General features: G+C 43.5%; 2 protein-coding genes across 2 annotated transcripts in view; one reads left to right on the top strand and one right to left on the bottom strand.

The window, feature by feature from the left end:
* GLRA3 (glycine receptor alpha 3) overlaps window positions 1–19,500 on the bottom strand; it is a 142,823-nt gene that overhangs the window by 68,488 nt on the left and 54,835 nt on the right. The window lies entirely within an intron of this gene.
* LOC140910777 (uncharacterized) lies at window positions 11,058–12,911 on the top strand. Its single transcript, XM_073342593.1, has 2 exons — window positions 11,058–11,782; window positions 12,370–12,911. Exons 1-2 carry the CDS (start codon window positions 11,200–11,202, stop codon window positions 12,909–12,911), a joined length of 1,125 nt encoding a protein of 374 aa, XP_073198694.1. The 5' UTR covers window positions 11,058–11,199.

The following is a 19,500-nucleotide window of genomic DNA, read 5'->3' on the forward strand; positions in this document are numbered from 1 at the left end:
GACTCAGGGGGACAGATTTTTCCTTTTTTATTCCCGTATGCCATTCACATCAATGAATTTTGCCCAGCATGTTCACCAATTATGAAATATTTACTGAAACACTTTAAATGAAAATGATTAATATTATATAAAAATCAAAATCCAGGTCTGGATTCAGGCTTCATTACAAATGCAAAATGTTTTAACTGAAAGGATCCTGGAGTTCAAATGACACTGGACTGTTCCATGGTTTTCGATCAACACCATGTGAAACTTTCAGCTCACATGGTTTTAAATCCAAAAACTCTAAGCAACACTGTGTGGGGTGAGGGAAGGAATGGTGGCATGTGAATAGAAATTGAAAAGTTTCATGTTCAGGGTTGGGAACTGAAGTTAAATTACTTATATTCAGAAAAAGTTCTCTGTTTTAGAGCCAACATATCATCTATAATTTTCATTTAATGACACAAAATAGGACTGAATGCTGCTCTCAGTCATATTGGTGTAAACCTGGAGAAACTTCAGTGATGGAAATGGAGTGAATCTGGGTTTATCTCAGTGTAAATAAGATCAGAATTTGGCCCTCTACTACTGCTACATACCAACAGTCAAGGGACATAACTCTTCCAACCTCCCTCCCTCTGCCCCCATTTTTCTCTCTCTCTCCTTTTCTTCACATTCTTTAGGCACCTTTTTGATTGACCTTTCATTGCTGTAGGAGTAGTTGAGAAGTTGCAAGAAGCCCCTAGTAGTTAATTATTTTTAGGGGTAGTTATTTATTTTTTGTCAAGGTCCAAATTTCTTGGTCAAGGTATAGTCAAGGTCCAGACTTCAGAGAAACATTTTTCACACTGAAATAACAATCATGATAAGTAAATAATTTTTTTGCAGTCCATTCAAAAGCATCTGGAGGTATGGATTTGGATCGTGGTCTACCTACTGACTTCCCCTGCTCTACATAATGCCGAGTTTTCACTACTGAGTAAACTATCATGAGTGTCATGAACTGGTTCCATTTTTGGTGGCTGCAGTGCTCTCAATTTTAGGACTATTGCCTCAGCTACCTGCAGTTCCCCCATTGACCAATAGAGCCACACTGTGCTGCTTGTGAAATGATATCCGCTTGTCGGGCAGAGTCTCATAGCAGGTGCTTCATAATAGAGCTGCTTTTTTCCTCTCAGCAACTGAGCTTGGTAGCAGTGGCCTTGCCAGCCACACACCTGTTACACTGCAGCAAAGGAATTAACTGATGTAGGAGCCCAGGGGCAAAGCATGGACAGGAGCAATCTGTGCAGGCCAGGCCCCTACCCTGCCATTAGTAGAGCAGCTTCCTCTGCCGATTCAGGTGTGGAGGGCTGGACTCCATGGGGGCCTGTAAGGGACAAGTGATTGAGGGAACCTGGGCAATACAGTAAGTCCTCCAGGAAACATAAAGACACCACATTTCCCGTACACTCTAGATGCAGTCTTTGGGTCCCTGAGTCACATTTACTGCTGGGGCAGAATGAAACACAGCAGCCCAGACAGGGCAGTCACAGGCTGCAGCTACACAGAGCAGCAGAAAGTCTTTTTACCTTGTGTCTGTACATAGTTCCTGTTTGTTATAACAACTTTATGTTGACACAGGTCTCTGCTCATCAGTACAATACTATATGGGACCAGCAATAGAAGGCACAGAGTGCTGGAAGCCATGTTGAGAAAGTTAACATTGTAATGGCTACTACGGAGCCTGTGCAACTGTAAGTAACTCCCCTAACTGTCCTGAGAATTGTGGAAAAATGTTGAATGTGCCTGGAAACCTTTCAAACTTGAATGGTATATGAAAACCACGGGGGCAAATAAACTGGAGGAGGATGAGGAAAAGATGCTCTGCTCTTAATGGTGGCAGACACAGAAGCCCTAGATGTATACAGTGTGGTGGGGAGAGGAAGGAGGAAGCTTTGCAGAAATAATGGAAATGGTTGGGGATCTTTGTGTCCTTAGTAAAAAGGTTATTTATGAGGGACAGATGTTCAGAACACAGAATGAAGGGGAAGTTTGTCACCAATTTAAAATTAAAAATTAGTCCTATGAATATGGAATATTTAAAGACTCTTTCACTGAAGACCAGATTGTCCTGGCATGTAAAAATTAAAAAGTGTGTGAATGGTTACTCGGGAGTATGAGTCTTATACTAGAAAGGGCAATATGTATGTGCCAAGCAGCTGAACAAAGAGAAACTCCAATAAAAAGCTGAGAGAAATGCACAGAGGTCATGATTGTGATTACTATAGCTAAAGTAGCAAACAAAAAGTTCACAAAAATTAAATTGTTCAAAGACAGAAACATGGAAAGCTGGAAATGATCCCAGTGATGTAGCAACCAGCATGAATATAGGAAATGCCTATCACCTGGGCAAGTATGTAGAAACTGTAATAAACCAAACCATTACATTAAAATGTGCAGAGAAGGCAAGGAAATATAGGTATTAAGTGGAGGAAGGGATTCCACAAGTGAAGAGGAAGAGCTGTTCCTAAGCTCAATAATAGAGGAGGCTGAAAACTCAAAAGATTAGCTAATTAAAATGTGCACAAATGGCACTTATATGACATATAAGATAGACTCTGGGGAGACAAGTAAATTAATTACAGATACTGAAATAGAGAGACGCAAGGAGCACAAAAAAGTGGAAGAATCAAATGTGTCTGAAAGACTATACTAGAGGAACAGTTCCAGTGTTGGGATAGTACACACTGATACTTAAATGCAATGGGAAAATGATAAAGAGTTTGTGGTGGTATACAGAGGCAAGCAAGACCTCTTGGTCCTACATACATGTGAGGTGCTTAGTCTCATTAAGAGGATGCATGCCATAGAGAAAGAGAAAGAGAAAGAACCAGACGTATGAAGCTGTAGTCACAGAAAATGGGTACTTCCAGTAATATACAAGATATGGTTAAGAGAAGATAAGAATCTGGAGTACAGGCTAAATGAAAAGCTCTACAAGTCTTAAGAAAGGAGCTAGAAGAGCTGGAAAACATGACAGCAAATGTTATCATTAGGAGAATAGAAGAACCAACAGGTTGGGTTCACTCCTAGTAAATGTAGAGAAAAAAGCAGGGAGACCACCGCTGTGTATGGATCCTAAAGAGCTGACCAAAAACATAAAAAGAAACACTTCCACTTGCCCACAAGAAGTGAACTCATGTCTGAAATGGCTGGAGCCAAATTTTTCAGCAAATTAGATACAGTGGCAGGATTTTGGTTGATCTCCTTGGACACTAATAGCTCCAAAATTGGCAGTTTCAAAATACCATTTGGAAGATACAGCTTCCTAAGACTGCCTTTCTGAATATGTTTAGCTTCAGAAGTATTTCACTGTACAATGAGCCAGATGTTAGAGGGTCTAGTGGGAGCAAAAGTGTACACTAATGATATCATTTGGGGCAGCACTGCCACTGAACATTAGGAATGACTGAGAAGAGTACTGGAGATTGCAAGAGCTAATAACCTTAAATTGAGTAAGACCAATGTCAATTTCAAACAACAGAAATAACATAGTTGGGAGAGAGACTGACCTAAAAAAAAGTCTTGCTCAATGAATCAAAGATTCAGGCTGTACTGAATGCTAAGACCCGAGGATACAAAGGGATTTAAAAGGCTGCTAGGCACGTTGAATTACATCAGCAAATTCATACTTAGCTGTACAGCTTGCACAATTCACCTAAGACATTTCCTGCACAAAGGCACTGAATGGGCATGGATGCCAGAGCATGAAGGAGATCAAGGATTTAAAGCACATTCTGACATCCACTCTAGTACTCCAATTTCTTGGTTCACTGAAAGACATCAGACTCTCCCCAGATTCTTTGAAAGGAGGGCTGTGAGCAGTACTGTTACATGGAACATATTGGTTGCCAGTATCATATGCATCTAGGGCTATGACAGCCCCAGAAAGATGTATGCACCAATTGAAAAAGAGAAACTGGGTCTGGCATATGGATGTACAACATTTCATTACTTTCGCTATGACTGTAGCTTCAAAACCAAAACTTATCACCAGCTGCTGCTTGCAGTACACAAAAAGGCACCTGGAGAAGTGCCACCAATGATACAGCAACTACTTTTGAACATACCAGATGTCTGCCAGGCACCACTTAGTGATGGCAGACACGCTCTCAAGAGCAGGTAATCCACTTGCCAGTACACAGCCTTATGATCTGGAACAAGCAGTAAACATACTTGTGAACATGATAAAAGTATCGTGCTATATACTCAGTCATAGGGGCTGAATGAGAGAGAGAAACACATAAAGATGAGATGCTGCAAGCTGTGATACTAGCAATAAGTAAAGGAGGGAAAAAAATCAACACTCCATCTCAATATCCCAACTGTAAACAATAATTTACCAGTGATCTCCAGAGTGTTCTTGAAGGGAACAGATCTTTGTTTCCTGATGAGAAGGAAAATATTGGAATGAGTTCATGAAAGGCACTTGTGAATGATTAAATAAAAAATCAGAGCAAGAGAGATGGCCACAGATGAAGACAGAGATCAAAGAAATAGTGAACAGGGCTGGAACATGTCAGAAGTTCAGAAATTCCTGGCAGAAAGAATCAATGAAACCACACAAACAATTTGTAAGTCCACAGGACAAGGTTGGAAGTGATTTGGCCAGCCTGGGAAGACATAATACCTGGTTCTGATGGACTTCTTTACCAATTTCCCAGAGGTAGTCACACTTGAAGATACCAGAGCAGTAACAGTTAAATCTGTATTTCCACATCATAGAATTCCACAGACAGTAACAACTGACAATGGACTACAGTTCAAGAATAGAGAATTCCTGGACTTTGTTAAAATATATGACTTTCATAAGGAGACATATAGTCCCAGATATGGATTAGCTGAATATAGAGTACTATGGTGAAGAACTTAGAACTTGTCCAAAAAAATGGATATAAGAGAAGATTCATATTTAGTACTACTCAATATTGAGCTACACTGCTGCAATGTGGAAAGTCACCTGCTGAGCCCCTCAACAATAGATGTATAAATATTCAATTACCAGATATAGGACAAAAACAAAAGGATAACTAAGGAATCTGTGATAGTGAGGAAAAGACAGGAAAAGTACAATCAGACAAATATTACAATAAAACAGCAAGACCTCTTCCACAGTTAATAAACAAAGACTTGGTGAGAATTTGGCAAGATGGGCACTGGCCAGTCAAAGCTCCAGGGATCAAAGAAGAGTCACCTGTCTTATACTCAGAGAACGTAGATAAAGGCAAAATCTTACAAATGAATTGTAAGAATCTGCTTGTCATAAATATAAAGGGAAGGGTAAACACCTTTAAAATCCCTCCTGGCCAGAAGAAAAACCCTTTCACCTGTAAAGGGTTAAGAAGCTAGGATAACCTCGCTGGCACCTGACCAAAATGACCAATGTGGAGACAAGATACTTTCAAAAGCTGGACGGGGGGAGAAACAAAGGCTCTCTCTCTCTCTCTCTCTGTCTGTGTTGTTGTTTTGCCAGGAAAAGAAAAGGAATGGAGTCTTAGAACTTAGTAAGTAATCTAGCTAGATATGAGTTAGATTCTGTTTTGTTTAAATGGCTGATAAAATAAGCTGTGCTGAATGGAATGTAGATTCCTGTTTTTGTGTCTTTTTTTAACTTAAGGTTTAGCCTAGAGGGATTCTCTGTGTTTTGAATCTGATTACCCTGTAACGTATTTACCATCCTGATTTTACAGAGGTGATTCTTTTACTTTTTCCTCAATTAAAATTCTTCTTTTAAGAATATGATTGCTTCTTCATTGTTCTTAAGATCCAAGGGTTTGGGTCCGTGTTCACCTATGCAAATTGGTGAGGATTTTTATTAAGCCTTCCCCAGGAAAGGGGGTGTAGGGTTTGGGGAGGATTTTGGGGGGAAAGACATTTCCAAGCAGGCTCTTTCCCTGTTATATATTTGTTAGACGCTTGGTGGTGGCAGCAGTAAAGTCCAAGGGCAAAAGGTAATGGTTTGTACCTTGGGGAAGTTTTAACCTAAGCTGGTAAAAATAAGCTTATGGGGGTTTTCATGCAGATCCCCACATCTGTACCCTAGAGTTCAGAGTGGGGAAGGAACCTTGACACTGCTTAAGATACCTGACAATTTGGTTGAGACAAGTGGTGTGAGAGCAGACAAACAGATGAAAACAATTCACAAATGGACCCTATTATTGACCATGAGACTGAATTATCTGTTACACACAAAGACTTGCGGAAAGAAGGTGTACAGTATAGCAGATTGGGAAGACTGCTGAAATGCCCCAAGGGACTGCTCGAGAAATGGTAGGGTTGTGTTTAAGCAGCCTGAAGAGTTAAGTCAGTTATTGCATTTATTATAGATTGTTTGTTAGTTTAATGCAATAGTATTTTAGTTCAGTAAAGGGATCCAAAAAGAGAAGATGTGCTATAGAGTAAGTCCTCTTCCTGTATACTCTTTATGCAGTCTTTGGTTTCCTGTGACACTCTTCCTGCTGGGGCAGGAAAAAAAGCCCAAGACAGGGCAGTCACAGGCTGCAGCTATACAGAGTAATGCAAGTTTTGTACCTCATTTCTTTACATAGTTCTTGTTCATAATAAAAGGTTTATCTTGACACTAGTCTGCTTATCAGTAAGATACTAACAGAACCTGCTGAGGAGGATGACGGGGAGGAATGAGACTAGGACATCCCAATTCATGTAGTGGTTGAACCAACTTGGGGAAAATGAGACCATGACAATATAATGGGCTGGAACTTGCCCTAGGAGAGGGTGTTTTGGGGCATTATATTGCAGGTGAAGGGGAGCAGAAGTGCGGGAAACTATTGGAGAATTCCTGCCGGAGGAGAAATGAAGTGTGACAGAGTGGTGGGCAACAGCAGCTAAGTCAGTTCATCAATCACTGCAATTCCAATTAGTCAACCCAGAGCACACCTGACTATGGGAGTGCTAATCTGGTGATAGACTGGGGTGGGCTGGAGAGAGTTAAAAGGGCAATTAACTCATTAGCCCAAGTGCTACAAAAGGCACAGGAAAGAAGCCTCAAAGGAGAAAGAGGATGAGTAGAAGAGTCAGAGCTGTGCTCTGTCTCTTATCTCTGGAGTTGATGGTTATATGTTACTGATAGTATGAGGCTGCATAGACTGTAAAGGTGGCAGAAAAAAAATTGTAAATCAACTGCATGTCTCTGAGCCATTTGTGGGACTAGAAAGTAGTAGGAGCAAGTCTGCCTGGCCCTATGGGGTCAGAGAAGGAAAGGATGTTAATCAAAGATTAAAAGGGGAAAATGGAGTCTGTGTCAAGATGAAAAGGGGGAGTCCATGCATTTGTGTGGGTAGCTTGTTAATTTCAGATTAAATTCCCATCCTGATATGTTTACATGCACACATGATAGGCAAACTAGGTTCTGTGAAGAGTTCAAAAACCATGACTCACTCAAAAATGCAGTTAATGGGGCGCAAGAAGTGTTGTCTCCTAATGTTTGAAACTATAGGATAGGCAATACTGTCCCTGTGCTCTCTCAGCCTGAAGATGTCTGAGGCTAGCACCCATGCTTAGCTTCTCCACAGTAGCCAGGCAGGGGTTGGCAATGACTCCCCAGCGCGCTTTCTAACATATTGGACAGATGCTGAACCCTTTCAGATGAGTGTGGCCTCTTCACTACCTCCATTCCCCAGAGCTCCAGGAAGCAATGCAGCTGCCCAAGGAAGTCTTTGCTTTAATAAGTTCTTGAGGATTTAACTCCCACTTTATAATACTGAAATAATATTTTAGAGTCATATTGTGCTATTTGTTTAATGGAGATTTCTGTTTAAAAGCTAATGGCCTAGCATTACCATGCATTAGCTTATTTTAATGATATCACAGGATAGGACAACGGTATGCATTGTTTTCTGTGTTATGAATAAAGCTGATGATTCAGTAATCTCAAGCCATGAATTCATTCTCCTCCTCTTCTGCCAACTATGCTTATGTGACAGTGTGGGAAATATGTCTGTGTAAAACTTACGAATTCTGATTGATTTTATGAACTCTGTATCACTGGTCCTCTGTGTATTGAATCAGCCATTTGCTGACATGGACAATGTCTCATATCACACATCTTCTCTGGAAGCTGCTACAGGATAATCAAGAAGTTGTTGACATTGAGTGACATTGCCCTGCCAATACACTGTATATTCCAAACAGGGTGGCTAACCTGCAAGAAATGATTTTTTTTTCAGTCTGGACTTCAGGTGGTTGGTGACCCAACACAGGATCATGTGGTGGGGGAAATCTGTTCACCCGAGGGGTGGATTGCAGGGACACCACAGCCAAGCTGGTAACAGACTAGGGTCTGCATCTGTGTGCATACTTAGAGGTTTGAGGCTAGAGAGACTGTGCCTAAACTCTGACTAGCTACAGCAAGCCAAGAGCATGTGAGACCCAAGTATTGGGTTCAGGAAAGCAGCCTAAGTGTCTAGCACGAGGGTGGGACTCATTAGGGTTGTAACAGCTTATATACGTGTACAAAACTCAGCAGCTTTGTTTGTAGTAGCACTTCCCCTCCCACCCAAAAGCCACATTTCTCTTATAAATATATATTTTCAAGTTCATCTGTCAGCATTTCAGACATGTAGGTATTTTATTTTATTTTATTTTCCTTTCAGGCATTGCTGATAACTGTAGCTGTAGATAACGTTAGCTTTTTATTTGGGGTCTGAAGCTTTTTAATTCCTGGCTTCAAATATGACCAAAATTTTGACATGTTGCCCTCAAGAGCATTCTCTCTCTCTCCTAACTAAAAATAACCTACAAAAAAAGGATAAATTCAGCTTCTTTATTTAGCTTTCTATTCTACGGTGTGCCTCGAATATCCACAAAGCTATCATCTCCCTCACAGTACCACCCTTTAAAGTGTTTAATCTATCCTGTTCCTTTTTCCTTTTTGTATTACTTTTACTGGTTGCCTACAAGAATTAGGTAAACTTTGGCTGGTGTGGTTTCTCTTTCTTTCAAAAACAACTTTAGTTCCTTGAACTTCGTCTTCAAAATCCTGTGACCCTTCTAATTTTAATATCATTTGTTCAAACAGGAGGATCACAATAGGCTATTTGCCAACACCCCTCAGCAATTCTCTCTCTCTCTCTCTCATTTTGATGTAATATTGTGGAAATGAATGACATAATTATAGTGAATGAAAATACAGAATGAAATATAAAACAAATGACTGGCTATTTCTTAGGGAGATTAAAGCTTTGGATGAGTGCAGTAAAATGTATTTTTCTGTGGGGGAAAAAAGAATAATTAAATCTAAGCTTATCTCACAATTTTTAACCAGAGTTCCCTTTTTGCAGTGTGCATACTTTCATGGTTAATTATAGCTTGAGCTAATTAATGTAATACTAATCAATTACTTTACAACAGTAATCAAGATAAAGATGAGTTCTGTATCAAGCCAAAGAATAGTTTGTCTTTATCATACTAGATGCAAGAGAGGTACAATTTGGGGACTGAAAAGATAAAGACTGATGTAAAGAAAGATTCTTTACTACTATACCTGAGAAGCTGGTATGTCACAAAATACATTCATGGATTTAGTTCTTACTGGATAAAATTTCTAATACTGCTACCTTGGTCTAAAAATATGAAACGTGACATGCTTTTTAGTACTGCTTTGATTAGTATAATTGGACAGGATGCCCCGTGACTGATTAGGCTTTGTATAATAACCTTTCCATTTTGCACTTGTTCAGTGACCCATGCTGCATTTCAAGTAATCTAATTATTCTAAGTAAATTGATGGAGTTTCCTTAGTTTTCCCTTGCATGTGTAAACATTTAGGGCTGGACCCAGTGACTTCAATGGACTTTGGATCAGGCCTTTAAACAACAGAAACTCACTGTGCAAGTATTTAAACCCAGGCAAGCATTTCATAGCTGTGGGATTTGCTGTTTCTTAAATAAATTTCCATAATCAAGTGAACGAGGAAGGCTTCCTAAGAGAACTGCTTCATTCATTAGGCATTTTAGGAGACTGTCCTGCCTGAGAGTGATTCTGTGGATCAGCTTGTTGTGCAATGTTTGACTATAACCAATGGCATATTCAGCATACAGTGTTATGCTTAGAGATTGGGTATAGAGAAAAAGAGCTCACGGTTTATAAGCATTTCTCCCTAATACACATCTACCTAATCAAGAGAACACTGCATGGTTGGCCTGCCTGTACCAATTGTGCTGAGTTGATGATTTTCAGCGCTCATGGTCTACGTGCAGGCAGGATGCAGCTTTTCAGGGAACTTCAGCTCACTACCTGGGACTGAGAGATTAATTGATCTCTACCGCTGATAGCTCTGGAGTATGGTAACTTCTTTTCCAAAATGCTTATGCCAAAGGGTAGCTGGCCTGGAGATAAAAGAGAAGCCTACAGAGAAGTTAAGGGGTCAGGAGAGAAAGAGGGTTCCTCTTCAGCCTGCTGACCTTTGCCAATCCAGGGGAAAGGACACAGCTGAAGCTGAGTGCTACAACTGGCCTGAATTATCAATGTAGAACCTAGAATGAAGGCTGTGAGTTTTCTACACCTTGGGTCAGGAATCCATGTGAGTTAGCAGCCCAGACCCCTACAGGGGTGCTGTGGGATCCCTGAATCAAAGCAAAGGAAGAGTTGACTTTAGTGAAGGAGTAGTCTGAGTAGCTGTAAGAGACTTAAAAAGTGAGATCCTCTAAAGGGGAAAATCTTAAAGTATTCTGGCCTTGGAATAACTTCTTACAAGGGCTACAGAGGGCTATGAGGGACCTGAGAGCAGTGAACCTGCAGGACCCTATCATGCCACAAGGCAGTGCCCTTACCTGGCTCTCTGTTGCAGCTTCACTTCTATGCCCTGGTCTACACTAGGACTTTAGGTCGAATTTAGCAACGTTAAATCGATTTAAACCTGCACCCGTCCACACAGTGAAGCCCTTTATTTCGACTTAAAGGGCTCTTAAAATCGATTTCCTTACTCCACCCCTGACAAGTGGATTAGCGCTTAAATCGACGTTCCCAGCTCGAATTTGGGGTACTGTGGACACAATTCGATGGTATTGGCCTCCGGGAGCTATCCCAGAGTGCTCCATTCTGACCGCTCTGGACAGCACTCTCAACTCAGATGCACTGGCCAGGTAGACAGGAAAAGAACCGCAAACTTTTGAATCTCATTTCCTGTTTGGCCAGCATGGCAAGCTGCAGGTGACCATGCAGAGCTCATCAGCAGAGGTGACCATGATGGAGTCCCAGAATCGCAAAAGAGCTCCAGCATGGACCGAACGGGAGGTACGGGATCTGATCGCTGTTTGGGGAGAGGAATCCGTGCTATCAGAACTCCGTTCCAGTTTTCGAAATGCCAAAACCTTTGTCAAAATCTCCCAGGGCATGAAGGACAGAGGCCATAACAGGGACCCGAAGCAGTGCCGCATGAAACTGAAGGAGCTGAGGCAAGCCTACCAGAAAACCAGAGAGGCGAACAGCCGCTCTGGGTCAGAGCCCCAAACATGCCGCTTCTATGATGAGCTGCATGCCATTTTAGGGGGTTCAGCCACCACTACCCCAGCCGTGTTGTTTGACTCCTTCAATGGAGATGGAGGCAATACGGAAGCAGGTTTTGGGGACGAAGAAGATGATGATGAGGAGGAGGTTGTAGATAGCTCACAGCAAGCAAGCGGAGAAACCGGTTTTCCTGACAGCCAGGAACTGTTTCTCACCCTAGACCTGGAGCCAGTACCCCCCGAACCCACCCAAGGCTGCCTCCTGGACCCAGCAGGCGGAGAAGGGACCTCTGGTGAGTGTACCTTTTAAAATGCTATACATGGTTTAAAAGCAAGCATGTGAAAGGATTACTTTGCCCTGGCATTTGCGGTTCTCCTAGATGTAGTCCTAAAGCCTTTGCAAAAGGTTTCTGGGGAGGGCAGCCTTATTTCGTCCTTCATGGTAGGACACTTTATCACTCCAGGCCAGTAACACATACTCGGGAATCACTGTAGAACAAAGCATTGCAGTGTATGTTTGCTGGCATTCAACCAAAATCCGTTCTTTATCTCTCTGTGTTATCCTCAGGAGAGTGAGATATAATTCATGGTCACCTGGTTGAAATAGAGTGCTTTTCTTCAGGGACACTCAGTATAGCCCATTCCTGCTGGGCTGTTTGCCTGTGGCTGAACAGAAATGTTCACCGCTGTTAGCCACAGGGAGGGGGGAAGGTTGAGGGGGTAGTCACGCGGTGGGAGGAGGCAAAATGCGACCTTGTAACGAAAGCACATGTGCTATGTATGTAATGTTAACAGCAAGGTTTACCCTGAAAGAGTTTAGCCACTGTTTTATAAAATGTGTCTTTTTAAATACCGCTGTCCCTTTTTTTTTCTCCACCAGCTGCATGTGTTTCAATGATCACAGGATCTTCTCCTTCCCAGAGGCTAGTGAAGCTTAGAAAGAAAAAAAAACGCACTCGCGATGAAATGTTCTCCGAGCTCATGCTGTCCTCCCACACTGACAGAGCACAGACGAATGCGTGGAGGCAAATAATATCAGAGTGCAGGAAAGCACAAAATGACCGGGAGGAGAGGTGGCGGGCTGAAGAGAGTAAGTGGCGGGCTGAAGAGAGTAAGTGGCGGGCTGAAGACAGGGCTGAAGCTCAAATGTGGCGGCAGCGTGATGAGAGGAGGCAGGATTCAATGCTGAGGCTGCTGCAGGACCAAACCAGAATGCTCCAGTGTATGGTTGAGCTGCAGCAAAGGCAGCTGGAGCACAGACTGCCACTGCTGCCCCTCTGTAACCAACCGCCCTCCTCCCCAAGTTCCATAGCCTCCACACCCAGACGCCCAAGAACGCGGTGGGGGGGCCTCCGGCCAACCAGCCACTCCACCACAGAGGATTGCCCAAAAAAAAGAAGGCTGTCATTCAATAAATTTTAAAGTTGTAAACTTTTAAAGTGCTGTGCTTAAAGTGCTGTGTGGCATTTTCCTTCCCTCCTCCACCACCCCTCCTGGGATACCTTGGTAGTCATCTCCCTATTTGTGTGATGAATGAATAACGAATGCATGACTGTGAAGCAGCAATGACTTTATTGCCTCTGCAAGCGGTGATTAAAGGGAGGAGGGGAGGGTGGTTAGCTTACAGGGAAGTAGAGTGAACCAAGGGGCGGGGGGGTTCATCAAGGAGAAACAAACAGAACTTTCACAGCGTAGCCTGGCCAGTCATGAAACTGGTTTTCAAAGCTTCTCTGATGTGTACCGCGCCCTCCTGTGCTCTTCTAATCGCCCTGGTGTCTGGCTGCGCGTAACCAGCAGCTAGGCGATTTGCCTCAGCCTCCCACCCCGCCATAAACGTCTCCCCCTTACTCTCACAGATATTGTGGAGCACACAGCAAGCAGTAATAACAGTGGGAATATTGGTTTCGCTGAGGTCTAAGCGAGTCAGTAAACTGCGCCAGCGCGCCTTTAAACGTCCAAATGCACATTCTACCACCATTCTGCACTTGCTCAGCCTGTAGTTGAACAGCTCCTGACTACTGTCCAGGCTGCCTGTGTACGGCTTCATGAGCCATGGCATTAAGGGGTAGGCTGGGTCCCCAAGGATACATATAGACATTTCAACATCCCCAACAGTTATTTTCTGGTCTGGGAATAAAGTCCCTTCCTGCAGCTTTTGAAACAGACCAGAGTTCCTGAAGATGCGAGCGTCATGCACCTTTCCCGGCCATCCCACGTTGATGTTGGTGAAACGTCCCTTTTGATCCACCAGAGCTTGCAGCACTATCGAAAAGTACCCCTTGCGGTTTATGTACTCGGTGGCTTGGTGCTCCGGTGCCAAGATAGGGATATGGGTTCCGTCTATAGCCCCACCACAGTTAGGGAATCCCATTGCAGCAAAGCCATCCACTATGGCCTGCACATTTCCCAGGGTCACTACCCTTGATATCAGCAGATCTTTGATTGCATGAGCTACTTGCATCACAGCAGCCCCCACAGTAGATTTGCCCACTCCAAATTGATTCCCAACTGACCGGTAGCTGTCTGGCGTTGCAAGCTTCCACAGGGCTATCGCCACTCGCTTCTCAACTGTGAGGGCTGCTCTCCTCCTGGTATTCATGCGCTTCAGGGCAGGGGAAAGCAAGTCACAAAGTTCCATGAAAGTGCCCTTACGCATGCGAAAGTTTCGCAGCCACTGGGAATCGTCCCAGACCTGCAACACTATGCGGTCCCACCAGTCTGTGCTTGTTTCCCGAGCCCAGAATCGGTGTTCCACAGCATGAACCTGCCCCATTAGCACCATGATGCATGCATTGGCAGGGCCCATGCTTTCAGAGAAATCTGTGTCCATGTCCTGATCACTCACGGGACCGCGCTGACGTCGCCTCCTCACCCGGTATCGCGTTGCCATGTTCTGGTGCTGCATATACTGCTGGATAATGCGTGTGGTGGTTGATGTGCTCCTAATTGCCAAAATGAGCTCAGCGGCCTCCATGCTTGCCTTGGTATGGCGTCCGCACAGAAAAAAGGCGCGGAACGATTGTCTGCTGTTGCTCTGACGGAGGGAGGGGCGACTGACGACACGGCTTACAGGGTTGGCTTCAGGGAGCTAAAATCAACAAAGGGTGTGCCTGTACATCAAGGAGTATTTCAGGCAGGACTGCACGGAGGGTTCCAATAAGAAATGGTGCACCAAAGTTATCGTTGTTATTGGAACAAGGAGGTTAGCCTGGCCTCTGATTGATACATGGCTAGATTAACCTCGCTGCGCCTTCTCTGTGACTGACTGCAGTGTGATCTAGACAGGGGAGGAGGAAAATGAGTACAAAACAAATCTGGTCTATTTCTTGTTCTGACCCACTCCATCTATCCTTTACATCTTTGGCTGGCAGCAGACGGTGCAGAAGGACTGCATGCCATCCACATCTCATGGCTGCTTGGCAGAAGATGGTACAGTACGACTGCTAGCCATCTTCATCTCTTGCCTGCCTGGCATAAGATGGTACAATACGACTGCTAGCAATCCTCATCTCTTGCCTGCCTGGCAGAAGATGGTACAGTACGACTGCTAGCAGTCCGTATCGCCTGCCCGCTCACCATAAGACGGTTCAATAGGACTGCAGGACTAAAGAGAATGACCTGGTCAAGTCACTCCAAATTTAGTCCCTGCGCCCATGTCTGCCCAGGCGCTCCCAGCCGACGTGGCCAGGAGCACCTCGGACACGACGAGGACGACTACCAGTCGTATTGCACTGTCTGCTGCCAGAAGGCAATGGGTTGCTGCTACTGTGCAGCAAAGCCGTACCGCGTCTGCCAGCACCCAGGAGACATAGGGTGACGGTTACCTGAGCGGGCTCCATGCTTGCCGTGGTATGGCGTCTGCACAGGTAACTCAGGAAAAAAGGTGCGAAATGATTGTCTGCCCTTGCTTTCACGGGGGGAGGGAGGGTGGGAACGGGGTCCTGACGATATGTACCCAGAACCACCCGCGACAATGTTTTAGCCCCATCAGGCATTGGGATATCAACCCAGAATTCCAATGGGCAGCGGAGACTGCGGGAACTGTGGGATAGCTACCCACAGTGCAACGCTCCGGAAGTTGACGCTTGCCTCGGTACTGTGGAAGCGCTCCGCCGAGTTAATGCACTTAATGCACTTAGAGCATTTTCTGTGGGGACACACACACTCGAATATATAAAACCGATTTAAAAAAAAAACGACTTCTATAAATTCGACCTAATTTCGTAGTGTAGACATACCCTATGATATGTTATTTCTATTCCTTAGCTTTTTTAATCAACAGAAGTTGGGCCCTGACACAAAACAGTGTTCACACACCAACACTGTCTTGTCACCATGAATCAATCTAGCTTGGCACAAAACATGACTACTTACTGTTGGAAAAATCAAGCAATGGCAACTCCATATTAAACCTCTTGAGTTGGAAAGAGGGCAGTACAGTGAGTGCTAGTTGAATCCAGGGGTGAAAGTAACTAAGGCCACTTACCGGTATGGAGTGGGGCGGCTCCGGCCCCTGGAAGGGGCGGGGCCTTGGGTGGAAGGGGCGGGGCTGGGGGGGTCAGCATCCCCCAGCCAGCCCTTCCAGTCCGGCTGGCCCAGTTGGCCTGTCGTAGCAGCAGTGGTGGCTGGAGCCCCGGGCCCTTTTAAATCGCTGGCCCCAGGGCAGCTGCTCCCTTTGCCCCCCCTGCCCGTCAGCGGCCGGGGGCGCCAAAACGGGCAGGAGCGCTGCAGGGTCCTTTGCTGCCGCCCCACCGACGGGGGGGGGGGGGGGGGGCACAGCAACATTAAAGCGCTGCGGCGGCAAAGGATCATCCTTAAAGTGTTGCTCCGGCAGCGCTTTAATGTCCCTGCCCCTTTCGCCTCCCCTGTCAGCGGCCCTGCTGGGACGGACCCTACCGGCAGGGCCGCTGACAGGGGGAAGGGGCAGTGAACTTAAAGCACTGACGTGGCAGCGCTTTAAGGACGGTCCTTTGCCGCCGCAGCGCTTTAACGTTGCTCCCCTTTTCCCCCACCCCCTCTGTCGGTGGCCCTGCCGGTATGGACCCTACCAGCAGGGCCGCCCACAGGGGAGGCAGAAGGGGCAGGGACGTTAAAGCGCTTTAATGTGGGCTGGGTATGGGCCGGTGTGGGTTCTTACCGGCTCACTTTCACCCCTGGTTGAATCAGTCCAATAATACATTAATTGTCTTTGGCTTATAGTTCTCACAGCAGTTATCTCTGAATCTCTACCTACCACTTTCTGTCACATCAGATAACTACATTTCGTCTTCGCTACCTGGTCAGACAATCTTAGACCTGAGATGCAGGTCTCCTCCTTAGATTCCAATTATAGAGCTCTAATGCACTTCATTATCTGATCTCTGACTGGTGTGATAAAAGCACAAAAAGAGTCCAGGCTGCAGCTAATCGGATATTAATTCAATCATAATATCAAACATTAAGATGGTAATAGATTATATATAGGTAGACGAATATCCTTAGTAAAGTTTTTCTACAGACTGCTTTCCCTGTCTTTCATAGTACCATGCTGAAGTTTCCTGGGCTTACTAAAGTGTACAGTGACTGTAACTTTTAATTGAATGTTGGTTTCATGTAAGAATTATCTTTCCTGAAATAAATGTTTTACTCTCAGGTCCTGACTACACACCATATTTAACTCCCAGCTCTTATTTTAAAAAGACTGACTAACATGGCCGCTACTCTGAAATGTGACTAACCCTGTGTAGCCAAAGATGGGGATTGTTGGTGTTTATTCAGGGGATAGTCATTGACACAGAGTCAGATTAAGATTGTGTGGAATTCTAACTTTCAATTGTTTGTTCTTTAACTTTAACCTTAACTTTGAATTCAAAAAAAGTATATTACAATGTTCTAAAAATGTTGCTGTAATTTAACCTGGTATCTCTCTTTAAAACGTTATTTGTAATTTAATGATGTTTGTTCCTCTAGGAATTGTCTTAGATTTTAGAAACAATTTAAAAAAAAAACACCCTAAATGTGTGGACAGGTACTCTTTTTATATTTCCTTCTGAAAGAGAGACTATATTTCCTAGAATTGTGGAATAAAGACATATTCAAGGTGTCATAGCAAACATTCTGCCTGTATGTATGCATTTTACAGGACAGCTGCGTGGCTGAATATTTCATAATTCAGAGACAGAACTAATAAATATTGTAGCACTCATATTTGAATCAAGGGTTTTCTTTTATTTCACCACCAATTTTTTTTCAAATATAAATTCAATTTTGCTTTGATATTTTGGAAGTGTTGATTATCCAAGCAGGATGTGATTTCCAAAGCACTTAGTGATGGTCTATCTCCACTCCCATTGAAGTCAATGTGAGTTTTATTATTGACTTACTTGGAAGCAGAATCAGGCCAACACTGAGTGATTTTGAAAATTTCACCTGTAAGGTCAAAGATATAATTGTGCACAATTACAAAGCACAGGTGATTAAATAAATGGTTATGTCCACATTCTGATATTACTAGCTTTATCACCTGCCTTCATTAGCACTGATCCTAAGTATTGTTGCCACTCTTACAAACGTTACCCAGAATAGCTGGGGCTCCTTTTTGGTTGGTTCCATTCCATTCCTGCTTCCATTTTTCTGTTCCTTTCATGGAAATAGGACTATTTCCTTTGTGTTTTTCTTGGTTAGTTAAATTCTGCTATAGCCAAAAATAAGTTGCTGGATGTATTATTTACAAGCATGGTATTATAAATATCTGTCAAAGGATGCCTAAAGCCTAGGATAGATATTTTTATTAGTTGTATAATCAGAAAGTACTGTAGAATAGTAATAGATGTGGCAAACACTTTCCTTGGAATATAAGGGACTATCTGGGGAATATATTTTTATCACAGTACGAACATAATTCTTGTTATTAATGGAAGTTGTGTGTTCATAACTCCCAGTGCAGTGGGATTACACTAAAATCCCACTGTAATATGCTCAGCTTAATTGAGCTAAAACTGAAAAATGACAGCAGCTTTTACAATGGTTTTAAATTTTGAACAATAGTGGCAAGAGATAGAGAAACATTTATATGACAATTTACACAGCCATACATAATGTACAAAATGGCTATTCTACATGCACCTTTGCCACATTTCTTAGTGTACAAGTAGTAGCTTTTAATGCACCAGCAGGTGATGAGTAGACACTGATAAAGATACTGCTGCTCTCACATCTTAAGGTACTTGTGGGTAGCTGACAAGTTGAGCTTTTCTGAGCTGGGAGGCCCCATGGTGAAGGGAGGAGTTGGGAGTGGGGGAAGGTGTAGGTTTCTTTCAAGCCCATGCTCACCAATGCAAGGACCACTTGCAAACTGGCCTTAGTATACAAACTACACACTGTCTAATATGGCAGTCAGACTTGAAATTTTGTCGGATGACAGACAATAACAATACTTAACACGTATCACTTTTCACCTCTAGATCACCAAGATGTCTACCAAGTTAAGAAGCTTTATCAGCCACAATATAGGTAGTACTGTAAAATTGAGGTAATGTTCTATAAAATGAAATGGGAAAGTTAAAGTATAAATTCTATTGTCTGATCTTTCAGGCAACTTGGATTTGTACTTCTGTCCCTTAAAATTAATATTTAGACAGCAGATGAAAAAACAAAAATATGAAACTAATGTTAGCCCCCCATAAATACAACGTCTGTGTTTTATCCAGGCAATTCTAATAAAAGACAATGAAAGTCATGTAGCTAATACAATATTCAACACAAACCTTCAAAAGACAGTACATAAAGGCTAAAAGATAGTGTGTATATCTGTCTGTCTGGGTTCGTGGATGGCCCCCATTACTGTAGTGCCTAGCATCTTGGCCTTACACCTTATTTATAGTGACTCTCTATCCCATCCGACTACCAGGGCCTGGATGCAGCATTGGAGGCCATCCGACTACCGAGGCCATTGGAGGCCATTCACCCTGAAAAGCTCATAGGGATGTCAGGCACTTTTTCCTTTCCAACAGCTGAACGCTCCAACCCTTGC

This window comes from Lepidochelys kempii, chromosome 4 (assembly GCF_965140265.1).
Source record: "Lepidochelys kempii isolate rLepKem1 chromosome 4, rLepKem1.hap2, whole genome shotgun sequence".
Lineage (NCBI taxonomy): Eukaryota > Metazoa > Chordata > Testudines > Cheloniidae > Lepidochelys > Lepidochelys kempii.

What these genes read in the sequence shown, in the direction of transcription:
- LOC140910777 (XM_073342593.1), top strand. Translation starts at nt 11,200, where the DNA reads ATGCAGAGCTCATCAGCAGAGGTGACCATGATGGAGTCCCAGAATCGC. An exon ending in AGGCGGAGAAGGGACCTCTG is followed by an intron (nt 11,783 to 12,369) that starts GTGAGTGTACCT and finishes TTTCTCCACCAG; the next exon opens with CTGCATGTGTTTCAATGATC.